The sequence below is a fragment of the Hippocampus comes genome, unplaced genomic scaffold (genome assembly GCF_001891065.2).
Source record: "Hippocampus comes isolate QL1 unplaced genomic scaffold, H_comes_QL1_v1.1 scaffold59, whole genome shotgun sequence".
NCBI lineage: Eukaryota > Metazoa > Chordata > Actinopteri > Syngnathiformes > Syngnathidae > Hippocampus > Hippocampus comes.
In genome coordinates this window covers 147038-170100 of record NW_017805406.1, presented here as the reverse complement: position 1 = coordinate 170100, position 23063 = coordinate 147038, and the positions used below count along the sequence as shown (strand labels likewise).

The 23063-nt window shown below is 43.6% G+C and overlaps 2 protein-coding genes and 1 long non-coding RNA gene across 5 annotated transcripts; 2 read left to right on the top strand and 1 right to left on the bottom strand.

The window, feature by feature from the left end:
- Positions 1-923: 923 nt before the first annotated feature.
- Positions 924-2972, top strand: foxi3a (forkhead box I3a). The gene is made up of 2 exons (XM_019873213.1): positions 924-1721; positions 2363-2972. The coding sequence occupies exons 1-2, from the start codon at positions 1256-1258 to the stop codon at positions 2944-2946; spliced, it is 1050 nt and encodes a 349-aa protein (XP_019728772.1). The 5' UTR covers positions 924-1255; the 3' UTR covers positions 2947-2972.
- An 11060-nt stretch (positions 2973-14032) lies between these two features.
- Positions 14033-15495, top strand: LOC109518008 (uncharacterized protein C11orf87 homolog). Its single transcript, XM_019873593.1, has 2 exons — positions 14033-14844; positions 14980-15495. The coding sequence occupies exon 2, from the start codon at positions 15057-15059 to the stop codon at positions 15450-15452; it is 396 nt and encodes a 131-aa protein (XP_019729152.1). The 5' UTR covers positions 14033-14844; positions 14980-15056; the 3' UTR covers positions 15453-15495.
- A 3535-nt stretch (positions 15496-19030) lies between these two features.
- LOC109517826 (uncharacterized) lies at positions 19031-22196 on the bottom strand. 3 transcript variants are annotated; one of them, XR_002168616.1, is made up of 3 exons: positions 21886-22196; positions 21204-21409; positions 19031-19986 (listed from the first exon to the last, which is right to left on the bottom strand). It is a non-coding gene; the product is annotated as an uncharacterized LOC109517826 (long non-coding RNA). The 3 variants fall into 3 exon arrangements; XR_002168617.1 differs by having other exon boundaries at positions 22085-22196; XR_002168615.1 differs by having other exon boundaries at positions 21204-21393; positions 22085-22196.
- Positions 22197-23063: the final 867 nt, after the last annotated feature.

The window sequence follows — 23063 nt, the reverse complement described above, 5'->3', positions numbered from 1 at the left end:
TTGTGTTGGTTTTTTTTTTCGGGGGGGGTAGAACAAATTAGTGGCACTTACATTCATTTCAATGTGGAAAGATGATTTGAGATAGAAGTGATTTCAGTTCCAGGAACAGATTAAACTTGTACCTTAAGGCACCACTGTATCAAAAAAGGGATGGCACAGCTTTTAGTTTTAGAACAATTCTGTATTAGTAGTAGAGGTGGTGGTGGATATCATGTAGTCTTTTCTTACGGTGTACTAGCTACAAAGCAATTTCACTTTCTCTTATACACATATACGAGTGTGTGCGCACACACACACACACACACACACACACACACACACACACACACACACACACACACACACACACACACACCGTTGGGACCCGTATAATCCCAGTCATCAGTTACAGCTCAGCCCGTCTTGTTTTGTCTGCACCGAGTGTCGATTCGACGCTGTCGCCAACTGACGCACAGACGCACGTCATTGGTTCTTCAAGATCCCCCGAAAAAGAGTGCGAGACAGTCCCACCGGTGTCGCAGGTGTGAATATGAACTGATAAGAAGGCCAAGCGTCAATTTCGTCTGCGCGATTCCCAGTCCAACACCAGTCACGCATCAGCGCTCACAGACCATGAAGGTGTTCTCGTATCAACGTCGGTTTGTGCATTGTTTGGTTTTATTACAAATACTCATCGGTTTGGAATGATCTGCTTCAGAACATTAGTTTACATTTTACACGCAAACGTGTGTCGCATCTCCTCATACTGGTCAGCGTAAATTAAACCCGAGGCTTTTTGGTAACAGTTCACATTCCGAGAGTCTCTTTCGCGACTGATTCTTTTAGTAGATTTGGCCGGCACAACTATCTGGTGAGCGAAGGACAAGTTATAGTTAAAAAAACTATAACCTGAAACATCAAAGTGTAACTAAGATAATGGTTACATTGGGTGAATTAGTAGTCTTGACACACATTCATGGAAAAGGGTTCAAAACCTGAAATGTTCATTTAATGACCTATTAATGATGGGGGTGTGAAGTGTTTAAAAAAATAAATCTGATATTGATCAGATGAATAACGACTGAAACTGTAAAAAGAGATTCAATCAGTCATTGTCATCTGCCCCAGGGCAGGAATTCAAGCTGCTAACAACCACTAAGTGTGTGTATATGTCTGTGTGTGTGCGCGAGCGCCGCAGCAGCCAATCAGCTTGCATGTGGGCGGTGCATCCGAGTATAAGTGCAGGTGTAGCGAGCTTGTGGACAGGTGTTGCATCATGGCGTCCTTCGTGCCTCTCTGCGATCTCCCCCAGCTTCCGTCTGTGGGCGTGGATCCCTGCGACTTCAGCCTCTACAGCCCCCCACCTCCACCCGAGCCTAGCCGCTCCTCACCGGCGTGCCTCCATCCAGACCTCGGCCTCGTCTCCGGGTCCAGAGGAGTACACCACTACGGTGGGACCGCCTTCTCCAACTTCCAGGGTCCGTTCCTCCCCGGCGGGCCCTGGTACTCACCGGAGGGCATCCTACGTCTGGCCCGTCCGCCTTACTCCTACTCGGCCCTCATCGCCATGGCCATCCAGAGCGCGCCCTCGCAGCGACTGACACTGAGCCAGATCTACCAGTACGTCTCCGAACACTTCCCCTTCTACAGCCGCAATAAGGCCGGTTGGCAGAACTCCATCCGGCACAACCTGTCGCTCAACGACTGCTTCCGGAAGGTTCCGCGGGAGGAGAACAATCCTGGTGAGTTTTCTGGTTGAGGTGATGAGGATGTTGTGTCTCTCTGAATGAGGGTTATGCGAGAGTGGAGATTTTACGGTAGTTTTCAATGGCCATTCGAGATGGGGAATTTTAAGTCCATTTCATTCATGTGGGGCAACCAACTGTCTTGGTCCGGTCCGATATGGTTGAGATGGAAAGACAGAGTAGAGGGCAAAGATTAGAGACTGAAAGGATACAGGAGTGTGGTGTTGAAGGACGAGAACAATGGGCACAACAACAGCCGTAGCATCAAAAGTATCAGAGTGTGCCATGGCTCAGGTGATAGAGTGGTCGTCCTCCACCTCCAAAGGTTGCAAGTTCCATTCTGAGAGAGATATCCTGATCCCGAGCGAAGCGATCCTTATACTGTGACCATACCAAAGTGTCCTTGAGCAAGATACAGAGTGCCCAGTTGCTCCTGATCAGTGGGCAAACAAAGAAGCAGTGTGAAAACCTTGACAGAGGGATTTCTATACAAGTGAAACCATTTACCCAGTGGTGCCACGGTGACAGACAGCCACAACGATGATACAACTACAGTATATTGAAGTTTCCTATTAAAGGGCACATGGTCGATGCAAGTTTTTGCCACCCCGCTTTAACCTTGATCTTCCATCTTGCAGGTAAAGGAAACTTCTGGACTCTGGACCCAAACTGCGACAAGATGTTCGACAACGGCAACTTCTGCCGCAAGAGGAAGAGGAAAACCGACACCGTGACACCCACCAAGAAACGTCGCAACTCCTCGTCCGAGTCCAGTCCCAACTGTCCCAGCATGCATTGCGGCGCAGAGTTTTCTGCCCCTTCAGAAAACTCGTCTCAGCCCTCCGTGTACATGCAGGTCCCAGATGAGTCGTCAGTGATTCCGCCGGCCCTTCCTCCTCTTCCTCCTCAGGGTTTTGCGTACTCGCCAGGAGCGGTGGTGCCTCAGTGGGACGCCTGTAGCCCTTCTTCTCCTCCTCCTCTTCATGCCCCTGCCGTGTTCTCCCCATCTTCTCAGTCAAACCCTCCACACTTCTCCCCGCCGTCACTGTACACCGACCTGGAGACCACGTACGCTCCTCTGCTGGAGCTCCAGGAGGGGCAGCAAGCGGAGTTGGACTCCTTCCAGGCTCAACTCTTGGGGAGCCTCACGGAGGAGCTGCCCCTAACTCGCTGGTTCTCCAGCAGAGACTCTGATGTTTTTGAAATGTTCGTCACTGTGTGAATGGTTCTATTTATTATTGATTTGTTTGAAAAAGTTGTATCAATTTGCTTTTGTTTTTGAATAAAAAATAAATACATAAATGGAATCATGGGTTTTTCCGTCATTCGTTCTAGCGACTTTATAATATCAAGTTTTTAGGATTACAGAGTCCTTATTAACGTGAGGGACAGCTTTCAGTATTATGCGATGAAATGTTATACAACCACTATACAAACTGCAAAAATTATACAGTAGTCACCTGATAAAGCGTGGTTCTCACTATATCGCAGAATTTTCATTTCGACATACCATGAGACCAACAATGTCGTTGTCGAAGTCTTATTTGTATTTTTGGAGGAAACAATAAAATAAGTCAATTCTTAGAAAACACATTTGTAACACGCGTTAAAAATTACTTGGCCAATTAGGCTATGAGATCAAATTTTTAACTCTGGAAATTATCGTAATCGCCTGGAATAAGTGGGAATAGAACGGCTGCGCCATCTTAAACTGATATTTGTATCTGTGATTTATTGCTTGTTTTCCAGTTTGAGAATGTGAACTGTTTGATGCATTTTGAGTGGAGTTGAAGGAAAAAAAATGCAGGATGTATTCTTTGAGAATGTCATGTGAAAAACATTTCAAACTTCTCAGAGTTTCATCACTCTGCGACGACCGTGATTCAACCAAGTTAGCGCTTTTAAGAGACCCGAAAAGAAGCCTGACTGAATAAACTGTGAGCTGGACCCCCCCAAAAGTTTGGAACCCCATTTTCTGTCTTCACACCATCAAAGCACATTAACGTGACACCGCATGAATGTGAATGCTTGGAGTGTGACAGCACTCACCCAATGATGGGGCATGTCACGATCGTGATTGTGATAGGAGGGTAGCTGACGAGGTCCCGATAGTGCCCCGTTAATCCACGTCACACTTTCGGTGTGTCGTCGCGGGTCCCCAATGAGCGTGCGTGTGTCTCCGCGCCACGTGTTTAGGCATCACGTCGCCCATTGATGTGGATGTCTGCGTAAATAGGCGGCACACGCAGACGAGCTGATATGATCAGCCGATCAATACGGCCAAGAGACGACAAGTGTTTACAACACAATAGGGAGAGTGTGCCCTCTGTTTAGGGCCCGCATGTGCTCGCTGCGCCTTGGAGGAACCCCCGAGGTCCGCGTTACGACTCACTTCATTTTACTTTAGTGTTTTTAGTGTTTTTGTACATACATACAAAAAAAAAAAAAAATTACGAAAAGCTGAAGAAAAAAAACAGCCGCTTTGTAAAATGTTAGCTCGTGATGAAGTCCTCACGTTTTCATTTGAGATAGCAGCCGGTCAAAGGGCATGACGGAAAATCCTTACTGAGCTACCAGAGTGCTTTCTCCCATCAGGGTGCTATTTTGCAAAATGTTAGCATAGCATGTTAGCGCTCGGCCCATCTCAATAGGCTTTGAGCAATTCCCAATGAGGCACAAGATATTCCCAAAATATGATGAATCCAATAGATTGCTAGCAAACTATGCTAGATGTTAGCACTGCTCTATTTCCATTGCGCTGGGCTTTCAAGTGAAAATAGTTGTTAAGACTCCAATAAATCTGTCACCAATTTGGTTTTACAAATTAGCAAAAGGTGGCAACATCATTTAGAAATAAAGCCTAGTGCGTAATAACTTGTTAATATTAAACACACGTAAAAGACAAAAAAAGGAATACATAATACTGATATACCAGCCCAATATCTTTCACTGTATTACAGTTAGCATGAACTTTCTGAGCTAATTGACTTGATACGAAGTTACCAAACATGGTTCGTTGCCGTTTAATGGCCTCCAAACGACAGTTACAGGGATTAAACGTCTGTAAGTTTGCACATTTGAAATAAATTTGTCTTTACATTAAGAGTCATGCGTCAATGTAGCTATCATGCTAAGATCACACCACTACATTGTTTATGCATCAACACAGGTGCACATTAGTCACACGTGCACAAACACACACACACACACACACACACACACACACACACACACACACACACACACACACACACACACACACACACACACACACACACAAACACACACACACACACACACACACACACACATTTCAATTACAATTAAACCCATAAATGAACAACTCAATTGTAATGAATTTGTGTCTTGAATTGCTTCAATCTGTGAACATAAAGATCCATAATTGGGAGTCAATCATAAATGGAATCCCGATGTAAAAATGAAGGATCCCTGCAGGGCAAATGGAGCATTGCAATGTGTGTGGTCAACCTGCTAACTGCCGGGGCTGATTGCTAGCAGGCTTACATTTGCATGTCGCACACACACACACACGCACATACACACACGCATGTGAGTTGTTGAGACTTGCAGCAACCTCACACACAGAAACTACCATTAATGGGTTACTCAGAATATTTTTTCTTATTTACTTTTAAGTTTCATTTTCCTTCGGTATCAAACACCAACTTCCTTTTAAAAGGCGTCTGGAAAAAAATAACTTGGGGTCTTGATGAGACTTTTCTAATGGTAAATACTGGCCTCTGTGCTGCATTGTGGAAACTCTAAGATTGAATATAATCAAGTCTGGGGATACTCTTTGGCCTCTGGACATATTTAGAGACAATGTAGCGCCCCACCTTGGTCCTATCTATTGCAATGAAGAGGAGCTACTGCGCATGTCAGGCGTTGAACAAGATTTTAGGTAAGTATGTGTGTCAGAATGAAATCAGGCAATAGAGATGAACAGAACAATACTCATTAACGATATACTATTTTTCCTCCTCATTTAAAGTAGATATTTAAAAAAAATGTTATTTAGAATCGATATATTTTTAGTTTGGGAACATAATGTGCTGACAGCTGCCACCGGTCTCCTTTATGTCACATGGTGGCAAGCATGTTAAAAAAAAAAAATTAAAAAAAGGAAAAAAAAAGATGATTTTAGCAGGGTGTACCACAATTACTATCCTTGGGGTATTTTAACGAAATCATGTCACACACCTGCGAACAGTTTAAATGGGGGGGGGGGGGAATGCATAGCATTTCTCCCTTAAAGGTCACGCTGGAAGTAAGTGATGGAATCCTGACAGTGTGAGCGTTACTGTTGTTGGGGGATGCCACGTCGTCATGCTGGTGCGGTGACAGCTTTGAGAGCAGCGACCCCCATGTTGCCGCTTAACGTGAAACTCCATCCAACCCAACCACTAACCGAAGAGACCCCCCCTCTCCTCGTTCCCACCCCGCACGAGGCGTCTCCATGAGTCCCGTCAACCTGTAGTTTTCCACTCAGATAAGACACCTGCTCGCTGTCAAAAATCACCTGCCAAACAGTTTCGCTCAGTCCAAAAGTAGCGATGACTACGGTTAGATGAAATTATAATAGCAAAGGGACTGTTTCTTCAAGCAGTCAGATTACAAAAAATCAAGTTAGCCCACAATAACGTCCACATTTTTCTGTACTCTGATTGTTGGTTGGAGCAAAACGGCGAGAACAAGCAGCACAGAAAATGGACGGATGAGAACGAGATTGTGGAAAGAAAGCAAGCAGGCATCACACTGTGTGTTTAGATTTTTCCTGTAGGTGGCAGTGGTGTACCCTGAAGGCCAGCCACTCCAGCGGTCTATAAAATGTAAGCGTGAGAGCAGTGAAGGTCAGCCAAGAGTTAAATTGCATCCAGCCGCTGGGCTGAAAATAACCCCTAAGAAGCAGGCAATCTTGGGTAGTTCATCATGTGATGTCACAGTTGTAAGAAAAACATCAATAACAAACACTTTAAGGGGAAAAGAGATGTGGAATCCATGAAAAGGAGGCCAGTGGCGCATTAGAAAGAGATTAACGCCCGACGCAAGTTTCGCTGATCAACACGAAAGTGCGTGCAAATGTTCATCTGCAGGAGGAAGCATGAAAAAGTCTTAGTCATCCATACCCGAAAATTGAACAGGAAGGCACCGAATTGGGGGTGAAAAATCAATGAAAAAGGGGACTGGAAAGTAAGATCATGTCTCGACATGGAGTGCAACTGTTATGAAAAAGCAGCTTGGAAAGTTCGGAAAAAAAATAAACATGTAATTTGGTGGACAAGTCTATCATATAACAGGATGCATTAAAACATTTCAAGCACCGAAGGCAAAAATTGAACAGGAAGTCGTCCATTTTGGTTTGAGTCAGACATTTTTGGGGGAAAAAATTGCACGGAAAAAGGGCAAGGAAAGAAAGACAAAAATTGGGCCCCATCATCATCACCAATTCACCGAAATGGCATGAAATTTGGTGAACACCTCTATCTCAAACAAGACGTATGAAAAAGTCTCAAGTATCCAAGGCCAAAATTGAACAAGAAATCCTCCACTTTAATCTGAAGCAGGCATTTTCACCCAAACCCTTGTGCAAAAGCAATAATGACTTCCTGTGGGTTCCTCCCACCTCTCCTAACCAGCCTTGATCACAGTTCACAGGGGTGCTTTTAGAGATTTTTTTTTTTTTTTTTTGCTCCCACGGCGTGAGTGGGATCCCTGCAGCGTTCCACAGTTCCTCTACACGCAAAACCCACACAGCCAGGATCAGTTGCTTAGGAACAGCATTGTTCATCCCGTGTGGGTGCGATTACTCGTGGCCTTTTGTTCATGTCAACTTATGTGTCATGCGAACTTGTGTGTTAGCGTGTGTGCGTATGTGATGATGATGATCGCATCACAGTGCCCGAAGGGTAGATGCGCTGCCCATGGAGGACCAGGATCGATAGCAGGAGCCACGATTACGTAAATTAGAGGTTTAAACAATAGGAACAAATGACGGTCTGCATGGATTCTAGCTTTTTTTTTTGCCATTAAAAAGATACTCTCTCTTGCGGTCTTTTATGAAAATATATGTTGCTTATACACATATTTAGAAATCAGGCACATGTAAAAAAAAAAATGTAGCGATCAAAAATCGGAATGCTTGTCTCATGCAGATAAATTCACGAGTCCAGTGGTTTATCTATAAAATTTGTTGGCAAGACCACACCCTATGTTCCCTCTCCGCTCACCATTCATACCACCACCCGCACGCTGCATCACGGCCGTTTTGTCAAACTCTTCATTCCTCAAGTCCAACGAATTTTGGTAAATGTTCTTTTAAATCTTCTGTCCCAAACGAATGAAATACTCTGCAACAAGAAAATATATATATATATAACTTCCCTCATTCATCCCAATATCATCATTTAAAAAGTTAGTCCATGTCACACTCCGAAACCGAAAGTGATCGTCCCATTTGCTGTGCCAAGTGAAGATGTTTAATGAGTCCCAGTCAAAGCGCGGCTGTGTTTATTATACTGGGAGTGAGTCAGCTCGCCATGTTGTGTTTGCACTGCGGCTCTGCCAAAGCATATTTATGTGCCTTGCAGTTTTCCTCGAGAATTTTTCAACGCTGTCCACACTTCACAAGCTATCTGATGCACTTGACATTGTGAAGAAAAGCAATATCACGTTGCACTGATTCTTAGCAGAGGTGGCGACTGCAGACTTGCTGCTAACGAGACCCTTACTAAATGTGTGAAAGCAATACATCGCATCCATCAAGCGAATGTTTATGAATATAGTATAGTGACTCGGGAAGTCACCATAATACTTTGTATTTTCCGCAGAGGATAAATAATATATGCATGTAATGCTGCATCATTTGTGTTCAAATATGTGTTCCTTGAGGGGTTAAAACTACCGCAGCAACAATGTTAGTTTTGTAAGCCTGTCTATATCGTTTTGCATTGTGTGTTAGCATTAAGATACCAGACCTTGGTGAGGTACTTCGTACGGTTAAAGATACAATGTGTAATTCTTTGCTTTATGATTAAAATTCCACTGACAATGGGAATACATGGCATGACTGCTTTAAAAAAAAAAAAAATTTGAGATATTGAAATAATGATCCGAAACATTTACACACAAAAACGATGCAAAAAATAGAAAATAAATGAATAAAATACATAAAAAACATGAATCGACCAGGGACCTTTTCTGCATAGGCCTTGCACTAGAATTATTCCACTTTGTTGCTCAGGTTGTGTAAGGTTTCGAGGAAAACATCAGTTTGAGGATGGAAAATATTCCCATTTAACACCCGCACGCGCACACACACACACGCACACGTACACAAATCCTCGACGACATAGTCATTAAGAAATACAATAAATCCATTTGTGGAATTTTTTTTTCCCTTTCTGCACGCCCCATTCATTGCTTCCAAAAAGCCATTTGTGTCGTAATGAAAGTATAATGCTCAGTTGTGTGTGTGTGTGTGTGTGTGTGTGTGTGTGTGTGTGTGTGTGTGTGTGTGTGTGTGTGTGTGTGTGTGTGTGTGTGTAAGTACCAGTGTGGTAAACAGGTTTTTCTGCAATTAATTTGAAATTGTGCTGACAGAGACTCGCTGGGAAATAAGCCATGCATATATATTTATATATATGTGTGAGAGAGAGAGAGAGAGAGCGAGAGAGAGAGAGAGAGAGAGAGAGAGAGAGAGAGCATGGAGGGAATAGAATATCAAGATTATGGCCTGCAGCTTCACAGCATCTCTTTTGTATGGTATGATATCAAGCGCACACACACTCTCTCTCTCACACACACACACACACACACACACACATTCGACAACAACGCGCGTGCATGTCGATGCAGGAGCCGCCTGGTTATTCGCAATCCTCGGAGCCACTAATGCTGCAGTCAGGATGGGGAAGAGGAGGAAGAGTGCGTGTGGTTCATTGCTCTCGAAAGGAGAAAAATGGACTTTCACTCTCTTAATGAGGCTTTTTATAAGCAGAATGTGGGAGACACTAAAACCATCAATCAAATATGTCATCAAGTTTACCGCTAATTCAAATGAGTCACTTGGGCAGCTTACTCACATTTACATACAGAGAGAGTGTGAGCATGTGTGTGTGTGTGTGTGTGTGTGTGTGCGTGCGTGCGTGCATGCGTGTGTGTGTGTGTGCTAGCATGCCATCTGTATCAAGGAACCGTCATAACCTATTTTAAATGATACTTTTCAGTTCATCTATAGTTTGTAAATATGGTAAGAAATCGTCAAAGCAGATAAAACTTAGCTAAGGGATCCCACAGGGGTCCATATTTGAACCACTATTTTTAAATCTTTACTTGTTTCCTTTGGGTAGTACTATCAGACAGCACTCAGTCAACTTCCACTGCTATGTTGCTGACACAAAACTCCAGATAGCTCTCGGGCATGATGGAGAGCTGCACATAGTTAATTTGTCACAGGGGTGTTGCCATATGTACCACATTTGTTGAAGATTAATTAGAGGCCAGCGCAAATGATGCCGTTATCGAGCTGATACTGTCTTATTTACACACACACACACACACACACACACACACACACACACATTCGACAACAACGCGCGTGCATGTCGATGCAGGAGCCGCCTGGTTATTCGCAATCCTCGGAGCCACTAATGCTGCAGTCAGGATGGGGAAGAGGAGGAAGAGTGCGTGTGGTTCATTGCTCTCGAAAGGAGAAAAATGGACTTTCACTCTCTTAATGAGGCTTTTTATAAGCAGAATGTGGGAGACACTAAAACCATCAATCAAATATGTCATCAAGTTTACCGCTAATTCAAATGAGTCACTTGGGCAGCTTACTCACATTTACATACAGAGAGAGTGTGAGCATGTGTGTGTGTGTGTGTGTGTGTGTGTGCGTGCGTGCGTGCATGCGTGTGTGTGTGTGTGCTAGCATGCCATCTGTATCAAGGAACCGTCATAACCTATTTTAAATGATACTTTTCAGTTCATCTATAGTTTGTAAATATGGTAAGAAATCGTCAAAGCAGATAAAACTTAGCTAAGGGATCCCACAGGGGTCCATATTTGAACCACTATTTTTAAATCTTTACTTGTTTCCTTTGGGTAGTACTATCAGACAGCACTCAGTCAACTTCCACTGCTATGTTGCTGACACAAAACTCCAGATAGCTCTCGGGCATGATGGAGAGCTGCACATAGTTAATTTGTCACAGGGGTGTTGCCATATGTACCACATTTGTTGAAGATTAATTAGAGGCCAGCGCAAATGATGCCGTTATCGAGCTGATACTGTCTTATTTAAACACAATGAAAGCACAATTGCACTAGATTGTATAGCAGGGCTCTCAAACTTTTGCCTGACAGGGGAAATTTTTTTCAATTTCCTCTTTTGCTTTTTGGCCTTGCATCATTTTCCTGGCGCCAAACCACTTTGAGCCCATTTACACACCTGAGAGGACATTCCCATAATGCGGCGTGGCAGGAATGTTAATGGCAGGATGGCTACTTATCAACGAGGGAGTTGGCCACGTTCCCAGGAAAAGACCTTGTTCATTTGAATATTTACGATCCATGACGTAATGTTATCTCTGCGCTTAATCCTTGTCTACCAACATCATGTTCTTTCAATATTTTCCATATTGCTGAGTGAAACACTGAGAGGAGAGGTTCCGTGGAGCAGACGGATGTAGTCTTTTCACTATCATGGCAGCTGCTGCATTATAATTTGCAGTTACGGGCAACAAGCAGGACAAAATAAGGCAGCGCCTGCTATGCCTGCCGTAGCCAAATAACTTCATCTGGCATGTGATGTGCTAATCACAGTTGATGCCAAATGATACTCCCATAATATAATAAATAGGCCCTACCAATCTGTTGTTTGATTTAATCTTCAGATAGTAGCTATTTAAAAATAGGGAATAAATATGCCACATTTTTGCAGATTTTTCTCTCTGGTTTAAACAAATAGCACAAAGTAATGTAAAACAGTCAAATGTTCTGCCTGTAATTCATTTTAATTGTTGTAAACATGTTTTTATTCTTTTTAACTTAATCGCCTGATTAATCGATTATCGGATTTTTATTCTGCTCAATATCACTTTCAGGCTCAAAAACATTATTCCAAAACAAATTGGAGGTCGACCAGCTTGTGATTTGCGGATTGCTATGATCGGATAGTTTATCAACAAACAACCTCCCTACATTATTTCATCAGGAATTGCCTCATGATGAGCGCTCTCAAGGGTGCTTGGCTGTAACTCGGTCAAAGCGATGGGATGCGATACGTTCAATTCATTCATTCATTCATTTCACCAAATGCGGACTTCCGTTGGGAAGGTTTTGCTGACCTCAAACATTTGTGCTGTAAATCTGAGCCTCCGTGTAGTAAACTCCTAACGATCTTAAAGGCCTCATTTACGTCTTTTCCATCACGTTACGATGGACATAACGCCGCTAGAGAGGGAAACCGGGCCAGGTATCGCTGCATCCCCGCTGTGCCGCACTATCAATCAATCTGGATGGAGTCGTTGACTTCCAAGTGTCCACTGTCGGCGTGATTAATCGCATCAAGGTGACTAAAAGGCCATGGGGGAGACTCCGCAAAGACGACGGCACCTTTAAATATTAACAGACAACTTTTGCTTTGGTCTACACCTTCTTACACACTAAATGAGCCTTCATTCGTTCAAGCCTACATAAGTATAAATATTTAGATTTTTTTTTTCCACTCATGGTGGCAGTACTTCAAGACTACAGTACATGGTTTATAGTGTAAATTGTATGTGTTGCATGGACACATCATCACCACGAAGCCTGCGTCAACAACATCACTAACCAATGAAGTAAGCGATGCTTATTAGAAACTAACGCAAATCCATGCAATAAAACTAAATGCATCTCTGCTTACCTTTTGGCTTTGATAATGATACTTGTAGGGGCATCACAGTAGGTAGGATGGAGCTCTTTATGCATTGTAGTGCCTCCATATGATAGTGTGTCCGACACTGTTTTCCAGCAAACGGCGCTTGAAAGTGGCTCTGGATCTTCCTCCTGCCGAGCTGATCACAAACACATTTTTCAGAAATTGGCAAATTCATGACGGATTCACTTGCGTGTTTAATTTCACGCTTGATGGGTGGGCAGGCATTCTCGAGACCCAACAATTTGTATACAAGCACTTCAAAAGTCAGTTTGTTCCCTTGAAATGATGGCCACCTGTTCCAGTGGAAGTTAGCATATACTTGAAATGCTGATTTTTGCTAATGACAAATTTGGCATTAAAAAAAAAAACACTTTGGCGCTTCATGAATATTAAATGAGTGCGATGTTCACGTCGATTAGCCATCCTGCCAACATATGCCCGACTCTAAACTGGGCCTGAATGGTCGCATGAATGTTTCAGCATGCACTTATCTACAGTGAGTTCATCATCCCGGGACCTTCACACACTCCCGGGGTCCATCCATTTTTCATGGAGGCCTGCTGGCAACAGCCGCAGAAACGACTGGGAAATGACTGTGAGAATCTTTTTCCCCCCCTTGTTTTTTTGCTATGGCATACCAACAAGCAGGGTGGCCTTCTAGACTAATATGATTTAACGGTGACATAAATTAATGGAGAATGTGTACCTTTAGCTGAAGCAAGGGACACGAAACCTATCGCACAAGGGTCATCGAAGGCCTGTCACAGAATTTGATGCAGATCACTCAGCAATTCTGAAAACAAATGAGAAGAATTGTCAGAAAAAAAGTGAAGGAAGGAAAGATGTCAGGAAGGAAAGGACGCAACAAGGAGGGCATGAAAGGAAAAAAGAAAGAAGGAAGGTAAAGACAGGAGAAGATAGAAAGAAAGAAAAAGGAAGTAGAGGGAGGAGGGTGGGAAGGGAGTATGGAAAGGAAGCAAGGATGGAAGAGGGAGGAAGGAATGGCTAAAGGGATGAAGGACTCCTTGCCTTCAATACTGTAAAGTGAACCCCCCCATCCCTCACCCCCCAAAAAAATGCCTTAAACAACAAATATTTAAACACAAACATTGGACCAACACATGTAGATGGATAATATAAGAAAACTTACAGGCATATGTTCTTTATCCTGAGCGAAGAACAACTACTATTACAGTGGATTACCAAGAAGATGTGACCGCCGGGGAATATGGACCAAGCCGACCCGCAAATATTAAAAATCTGCGTCGAACTGACGCAGACTGATGACCACCAGCATCTGGAATTTTTATTTTTGTAGACTTTAAGAGGGAGCCAAACCCTTTTTTTCCATGGAAAACATGAAATGGTGGTTTATTCCCAAGAAAATGCCAGTGTTGTTGTTTTTTTTTTAATCTCCCAATCCTTCAATGCCTTTTTTCCACTCAAAATGTGATTAATTCAATGCTCGGTCACTATCCCCTGTGAATAGCATGGTTCCACTGTTAAAGGTTTTTTGACAGCGGGTGACAGATTACAGATTCATTCTTCTTACGTTATTTCCTCGGGGGTCAACCAGCATCCCCAAAACGAATTATTTTCCACTCATGTGCTTCAAGCTGACCGCACCCATGGGGAAAGCCAACTGGCTACCACGCTGATTGTGGTCCTTTATGAGAAGCTAATTTACCTTACACTCACTTCACTTATCATTTGACTCCAGGGTGAATCTACCGTATTGTAAGAAGCATCACTTTTGGACGCTTGTAAGCAGAATGAATCATTATTTGGAAAAAAAAAAAGGGGCGGGGGGCTCAGCTGCCAGTGGAGCTTTTATGCAGCTGCAGCTCCTCATTCACATGCTGAGTGGAGCAGCAGAAGCGAAGGAAGTCGGGGAGGGAGGAGGGTTTTTTTTTCTTCTTCTTCCTCCTCATCTCGCTCCAGCTCTGCTCATTGTTGGACAGCTCTCTATGCGCGCTGACAGAGACTCCCGACGCCGTGCGAGGGGTGCACATTGAGCGGATTGCGGCAATTAGGACAAGAAAGACTTCCTGGCTAGATGGTGTGAGCTCCATCATAATCACCACCATCACCCTCATCATCATCCTCATCCTCCTGAAATGCGTCACTGCGCTCACACACAACAGCACGGACTGGTCCCTGCACTGACTTTTACGCCAGGTAAGCCTTTTGTTGAGGAAATGATGATGAAAAGGGGGGTTGCAACTTGGAGAATAAATTGCAAGTCGTGAGATTTGACTGTGAAATGGTTGCCTGCTTTTTGAGCGGGTGTGTTTTCCGCTTGTCTTCCAATAGGTGAGCGCATGCGCGGCCCGGCTTCCCCGCGTTGAGCGTCCCCCAGCACTCGCAGCACGAAGGCTCCCGCCGGCCGGATGCCACCCCCGATCCCCCCGTCCTCCCCGGCTCCCCGGTGCCTGAGCCTGGGTGTCAACGGCACATGCGCGGAGCAGCTGAGCGTTGTATTCCCGCCGCTGTCATCCACGCTGGCCCTACTGGTGCTGGTGGCCGTGCTGGCAGGCGTCGTGCTCGTCTCCGTGGCAACGTTTCACTTCCACAAGAGGAGGCTGAGGAATCGTAAGATCCAGAGAGCGCAGGAGGAGTACGAGCGCGACAGTCGCAGGGCGGCGGCGGTTGCAAGCGGGGCGGCGCGGCCGTGCGTCATTGCGCGTCCGGTGCGGTGTGCTGTGCACCGAGAGGAGGAGCCGGTGGAGGTGGAGGAGCACGGAAGCGATCCGGTGGAGCACGGCGGAGCCCCCGCGGACTGCTAAACTCAGGGAACGAGACTGTGGAATAAACAGGAAAAAGCAATAAGGCACAAAGAACTCTAATCCATCTCTGCTGCTGCTTGTCAACGACTCTCATGCAGAATACTGAGCATAGCAGGCCTGTACGATAGTCCAAACACACACACACACACACACACACACACACACACATCCACGCTTATTAGAGCAGTGACTCACAACCTTTATTGAGCCACGACATACAGCTGGTGCCTTGAGATAGAAGTTTAATTTGGTTCATGACCACATTACTATGTCTAGTTTAAAATGTTCTCGGACCAGTGGCGTGCAAAGCACAGTGGATGCCTTGGGGGAGGGCATTGTTTTTATTGCGGAGGGGGTGAGGATGTAATTAATGTTGATATATATCAGCTGTGGCTGCCAATTGAAATATTCCCATTGCCGGGTGGGTGGGGGGGGGGGGACACCTTTGCACGCCACTGTCCCGCACCACTCATGTATACCAAAACACTCCTATCCCACATCAGCTTTCCACACTGAAATGATTGGAACGCAATTCATCCTGCCAACGCACCCCCCCACCCCCGCCCCCAAAAAAACAAACACAAAAATGTGTCTTTTAACGTCTTTTTGAAGCCTGAAAAACTGCACTCACAATTACTGTACACACAGTAATACTCTTTGTTCTCCATATAACCTGCAACCCTAGAAAATTAGGGCACAAAACAAATGTACCTCAAGTATTGTGTTTGGTTCTTCTTCTGTGGGGTCTGTTGACAAACCTGAATGGTGCATTACTGCCACCAACTGGTATTATCCTTCCACTGCAAGGAAATCTAAATGGTGACCGGATGATGGGAAGTTTGCTGTTGCCAAAGAGCAGTGGAGGTCTGATGTGTAGTCGTCGCGCAAATTTTTGTCCATACCGACAGAAAAAAAAAAAAAAAAAACTGATCCAAATACTCGCTCGTACCTTGAAAAATTTCAAGGCACTCATATCTCAAGGCACGATAACCAAGAAAAAAATCTTACACATGACCAAAATGGTCACAAAAAGTCGACGATCAATTCACTATTCTGCCTGTCACGATACATCGCTGGCAAAGATAGAAGAAATTACCTGTTGCACATAAGTAATTTGCTGCATAGTAGTTGGGAACCATTGCACTAGAGCAGGGGTGTCCAAAGTCCATCCTGGGGGTCCGATTGGGGCCGGCAGGTTGTTTTTAGGAGTCCTGAGAAAAGTAACCACGATATTGTTATTGGGGAAAATATTCAGGAGTTCCTCATTCAACCTCGCACCATAACTCTGCCTCAAATAGCAAAAAAAAAAAATGTCAGTAATTGACACCACCCAATTTTTAAAATTTAAACATGCCGACCAATAGCGTAACCCATAAATATACTCCAAACTACACATATAAAATCTTGCGTTGAAGAGAGATGAGGAGCTTCATTTAGACAAACCTAACTGCTTTAAGGCCATCTTAGCACCAAGGAGCTATGTTGGAGCAAGCTCAGGAGCTTCAGTAAGACAAAATTAGTGCCTTGACACCATTTTGTGGCATCTATAAAACTTTTTTGGGTGAGTGTCAATTACTTGCGCAGTTTTGCTATTGGAGGGATTCACTGTCCTGGATTAGATGTTTCGCTGGCTATTTTTATACATACTAGGAGCCTAAATGAGCTGTAAACATGAAACATTAAACAGAACATTACAAAGCTGGAGGAACGAGGGAAAAAAACTGTAAAACTCTTTGCTTTGTCACCTAAAAGACAAGCTGAGACATCAGCCCATTTAACCGCTTATCTTAACCCAAAAATGAAATTGGTTTTGGCATAGGCAACATCTCTTCGGATTCGTGTACGCGACCCCTCTTTGGATTTTTTTTTTTTTCCCCTGAATATGCCCGCTGTAGAGTGTCTTGCTCGGAACCATTCGCTTGCTCTGACTCTCTTCAGACCGCCTCCCACCTCTCGAAGCTTCTTTAAACTCCGGAGACATTTAAATTTTAACTCCTCTCCGGAATATGACACACGATTGTGTTGAATTATTCACACGTAGTGACACAACACACACACACACACACACACACACACACACACACACACACACACACACACACACACACAAACACACACACGACGTCAAAAATTCCCCTGAATATGCCCGCTGTAGAGTGTCTTGCTCGGAACCATTCGCTTGCTCTGACTCTCTTCAGACCGCCTCCCACCTCTCGAAGCTTCTTTAAACTCCGGAGACATTTAAATTTTAACTCCTCTCCGGAATATGACACACGATTGTGTTGAATTATTCACACGTAGTGACACAACACACACACACACACACACACACACACACACACACACACACACACACACACACACACACACACAAACACACACACGGCTTCGCTGATCTTCCTTGGCATGTCCTCTGACACACTAGCAGTATGTAGTTAGACTCTTAATGGATGTCGTGGTGCTGTTAGGCAGTGCATAAACTGCACATATACACATATAGGCTTCTTTGTTTGGGCATCGTAGTATTTCTTCCTTCTTACCTTCAATTAAGTGACTTGAAGTGCTCCAATGTCTGTTTTAGACATCTTAGCTCTAGTTATGCAAGATTTTTTGGCTGTAGTAATTCACATAAGATCTCTTTTTGTTTTTTCCTCTTCCGCGCGTCAAGATAGTAGCGTAGCGTTTGAGTGCTGATATTTGGAACATTCACGTAGTGATTCTTTAAGCAGCAGTTTTTGTTTCTTTGTAAATTCTTTCTAAAGTAAGATATTATAGTGGGCCTATACATAGAGTCATGGATTCTATTCGTTCACTGTACATGTATGACATCATGAGGAATGTTTTCTGTAATCTGCCTTATACAAGGAATATATTGTATGTAGTATTTAGAGTTTATAAATAAATATTGAGGCTTAAACGGGGATTTCGTCTGTGTGCCTTCAATTGTCGACATTCCTTCCACTTGGATGAAAAAAATGGTAAGGCATCATGTTAGCCTGCTCAGCTAGTGGGAGATGAGAGGAAAAAAATTCAGCAAAGTGTGCAAGTTTTAGTTACTGAGGTTTAGGTGAACAGCCTATGGCTAGTCACTTTTTCTCAAACATAAATGAAAAAAAGTTCAAGTTCTGGGGAATTTCAGCAAAACTGTGAATTTTAGAACGAATCCAGAGTGCAATTTTTACATCAAGAAATGGTAAACGCAAAGTTATAGTTTCAATCAAATTTGTCAAAAATACCCAGAGAGGAATTTTGTAACAAAACCTCATAAATGCACATTTTTTAACATTTCAGACTCAATCTCCACATTTACTTTTTACATTATGGTGGAAAACTCCTCTCTCAATTCTTACAAAATTCGGTTTTGGTGAAATTTGCCCAAAAGTCCAAATGTGAGTTTTGGTGGGCAAAATTCAACAAAATGGCAAATCTCTCTCTCTCTCTCCTCTCTCTCTCTCTCTCTCTCTCTCTCTCTCTCTATATATATATATATATATAATTTATTAAATATCTTTGCTTAATTATTATTAATTAGAGCATTTCCAACTTTGAATAGTCGAGGAATTTTGCCATTCTAAAGGGCAGCGACATTTTGTTCAATTTCCAAAATTCCTTCAAGCGTTTCCTTTGTTATGCAACCACTCGGATGCAATTTGACAAATGACCTTCTCGAGGGAGCACATGCCGGTGCGCACAACCCCCCCCCGTCAAACACAAAGCAGATTGGAACGGCGTCTGTCCGTCGTGACATTACCATTCATCTCTCCCTCTGATTTATTGACTTGAAGGTTACACCCTCCCCTTTTTAAATGGCGCTACGGTATGATTTGCTGGAGGTCAGAGGAAACAAAATCGGTATAGGCCCCAAGTTGGCCCGGTACCAGGATGCTACATAGCCAACTGTCCCTCAGCTAAATAAAAGAGTCAGGACTAAAAAGTTGCCTTTTGGGCAGGATACTGGCTCAGCTAGCTGCACAATAACCTCATTGCCATGAGTGCAAGGGAACAAAGTTATTTTTCTCGGCTGTCAATTTGGGAATAAATCAGCGGGGAGATGATAAATGTCGAAACATGTCATGTACATGTGGCCTCCATCAACGCTTTAATGACGCAGTAAAAACTGAACACTCTTATGGAATAAGAACAAATCCTGGCGAGCGGCGACGGATATGATCCGAAACACGCATCTCCTTGACACGCATGTTTATTTACAAGCACGATTTATGAACACATATCCCCTTGGCACATTTTACACTAAGTAGGGCTGAGAGGGATGAAGCCGACAGAGTGTCAGCGGGAAAATAATATACCGATATTAGCTACGGCTTAAGTAACTAGTAATGGATGGGGGGAAAATGACCAGGGAATATGGATGTGGAGGTCAAGCGAGCCAGGAATAGAAAGAAGAGATAGCAGGAAGAACTCTGTCCTGATGGGAAAATGGCCGAGAATAGATGAAGGTCAGGAAGGGGAGAAGGTCGTCGATGGCCAGGAATAAGCAGGGGTTAGCCAGGATCGAAGGAAACAACACTTCACTCTGAAAAAAAGATCCAAAGTGAACATGATGAAATATATTTGGCGGTAATGTTGGTGGGTGATTAGGAACGGATGGGGGTCAGGCACCAAGGAACGGGCGGAGTTCAGCGATCATACAATATATTATGGAAATGAAAGTGAGTGATTAAGATTGGATGGGTTAGCTCGTAGGATGAATGGAGGTCAGCCACTGAGGAATGGATGGAGGCCGGCACCCGCGGGTGATATGACGGTAATGAAAGTGGGTGATCAAAAACGGATGGAGGACAGTCGCAGTCTTTTCAACTTTTCAAGGACTACGGAACGGAATGGTTTGAATCCAGTGTCCAAGGACAGTTATAGAGATGGTCATCGACAAGGAATGGACTGACCAAAAAGGAAAAGTCATGAAAGAATTTAGCTACCAAAAATAAATGAAAGCACCTATCAAGACATAAAGGTGGGTGATCAGTACCGAGTGGTAAGAAATGGATGGAAGGAGTCAACCAATAAAGGTACCGTGTCAGTAAGGAAGAATGGATGGAAAATACCAAGCATGGGTGGAAGGGGGCAACCTGTTAAGCAGTGAAAATTCATGTAGGTTTTCATTTTCATGTGGGAAAAGCCTAGATTTCGCATGTAGCCTCATTTCATCATTTTAAAGGCTTTTGGCTTCCCAGGAGACATGAGATAGATTTGGCTACGGGCGCTGATTGGCCAGGCAGTGGGTCGACTCCTCTGAGGCTTTAGGTTTATTTTTAATATAGAACAATGTTGTGTGGGTGTAGACTTTCATGAAAAGCAGAGCTCTCTCGCAATAAACCACTGATTTCTTTTCTTTTTTTAAACTTCTAGCGTCCTTGCAAAAATCAATTTTGTGGATTGAGCATTGTACAGTTTTATAATAAAAATATAAATGAGTAAAATAAACTAGTTGACCTGTACATTATCTATTCATTTATTTTAACAAATATCTGGTTAATGAATGACTATCATTTTATTATTAAAATAAACTATTTTACACAGAAGTCCGTCAAGTCAAAAAGATGCAGAGGGCAGGCATAGCGCCACCTGTGGTGGCGGAGGCCAACATATTTCAAGTCTGAGCCGAATAATACCGTTGAAAGGCCACGCTCAAAGACAAATTGGATCATAAACACTTATCAGATGTCCTTGTAAAACACTGGCGCATCCAAGCGGGAACACTTCATAAGGCAAAGGCATGAATTCAGATCTTACCGCCATTTAACTTTGCCACCATTGTTCTTCAAGGCACATTAGCAGATTGCTTCCCGAATGTTGCTCAGGGGGACACGGAGGACGCCGTTGGGCCGACTCCTCCTCCCTTCATCCTCTAGCTGCTGTCAGGGTTCATCAGATGATTTGTCGCAGACTCGTTCCAACAGGCCCTTTTTCAGCCAGGCGTCATCTGAAGGAAACAAACACTTGGAGAGAATAACAAGTGGGCCTTGCTAAAAGCCTCCATCACTGGATAAGCAAAGCTGAATTTAGTACGGTGGTACCTCATCCTACGAGAGACCATCTTTAAGAGTTTGCTTTTCTGATTTTTTTGTCTTGAATTGCAAGCAAAAATTTGAGTTACAAGTGCTAACTCTGGTGGCAGTGAGTATAAGTAGCAGTTTATCCAGATAGTGAACGATTCTTTTGAATAATTCTGCTAAATGCCACTTCAAGTTGAAGTTCGCTTGAAAAATGAAAGAGAATTAGACATTGTCTATTTAACCAAACGACATTCACTATCTTATGTAAGTCTGCTCTCTTAATTCTAGCACATGATGACAACAGCATAAACGGGCTAACAAAACTAGCATCATATCACAGTAGTTCGAAATAAAATTATTTAACTTATATTTGACCAAAAAATGTAGTGACACACGCAGACAGAGAATACAATACTTACAGGCATATATTTATCTTCCGCAAAAAATCGACTAATATTAATAAACCTGACCCCCTCATTAGGAACCCGTGGATTCGCAAGCGCAGATTCCCGCCACCCCCATATTTTGTCCATTTTTCGTGGAAAACGTATGTTTGTCTGTGTTTTTTGAATATTTTGTGCGGGGTTTGTAACAAACAAACGTTTCTGTTTTGCCTACCTTCAACGCATTTCAATGGGCGTCAATATTCATTTCTATGCGGATTTTCGCCATACGTAGGCGGGCCGGTCGCCATCACCTGCTCAGAGTCTTATTTGTGTTTCAACTTCAAATCTACGCGCTGTACTTTATGTATGTATGTATATATCACACTGCCCCCTGGTGGCCAAGGTACACACTGCAAAATGAGCATCTCAAGATATCAAAACTTGGTGCCAGTTTAAATATGCATATCTGAAGTCAGGTGGGCCCGGTTTTATTTCCTACAAACTGAATGATGCAGCTAACCCAGCGTTGGGTCTAAATGGATTGAGCCAATAGTGGTTTATTTATACCCAGCACATTGTGTTGAGGATTTGACCGAGCAAGTTGGGTCAAGATTTGGGTTTAAACTACCCATATTTAGTTTTTTTTAACCAACATTTTCGAATGCTAACGTGATAAGTTTGGCACACGTCTTACACTGGATTCCCTTCCTGACGCAACCCACCCAATGATATTTAATTTAAATAACTAACCCAACCTTCACTAAAAGTAACCCAATCTGCTGCCCAGGAAGTGTGTTTGGAAAATAACCCATCATTTATAGTGTGTACAGAAAATGGATGCATAAAACACAGTCAGGTCACAATTTGGGAATCTACAAGTGGGATGGTTTCAAATTCCCAGTAGTCTCAAACGCATCATCCAATGAGGGGAAGTGTCACAGGGTTACCAGATGTGCTTCTTAAACGTCCATCAAGATGCGACTTCCCACTCGGGCCACTTCACGCAGGGTCCAAACAAGAGGTAGAGCATGGGACGAGCTCCCGTTTCCGCGGCCCAAATGAGCTCGGTGATGGATGAGGCAGCGGCTTGCGTGACAAGTCTGGTGGATTTATGGGAGTAAGGCCTCACTCGGTGTACGCTCATCCATTGTTGGGAGCACTACATCAGCCTTGTGACAGCCAAATTAGGCTTTGGCGTGATTGCGCCCCTT

Excerpts from the sequence above, each read along its gene's own strand:
- foxi3a (XM_019873213.1), top strand. The coding sequence starts at position 1,256 with ATGGCGTCCTTCGTGCCTCTCTGCGATCTCCCCCAGCTTCCGTCTGTG. Across the intron at positions 1,722-2,362 it reads GCGGGAGGAGAACAATCCTG|GTAAAGGAAACTTCTGGACT; the intron begins GTGAGTTTTCTG and ends TCCATCTTGCAG.
- LOC109518008 (XM_019873593.1), top strand. The coding sequence starts at position 15,057 with ATGCCACCCCCGATCCCCCCGTCCTCCCCGGCTCCCCGGTGCCTGAGC.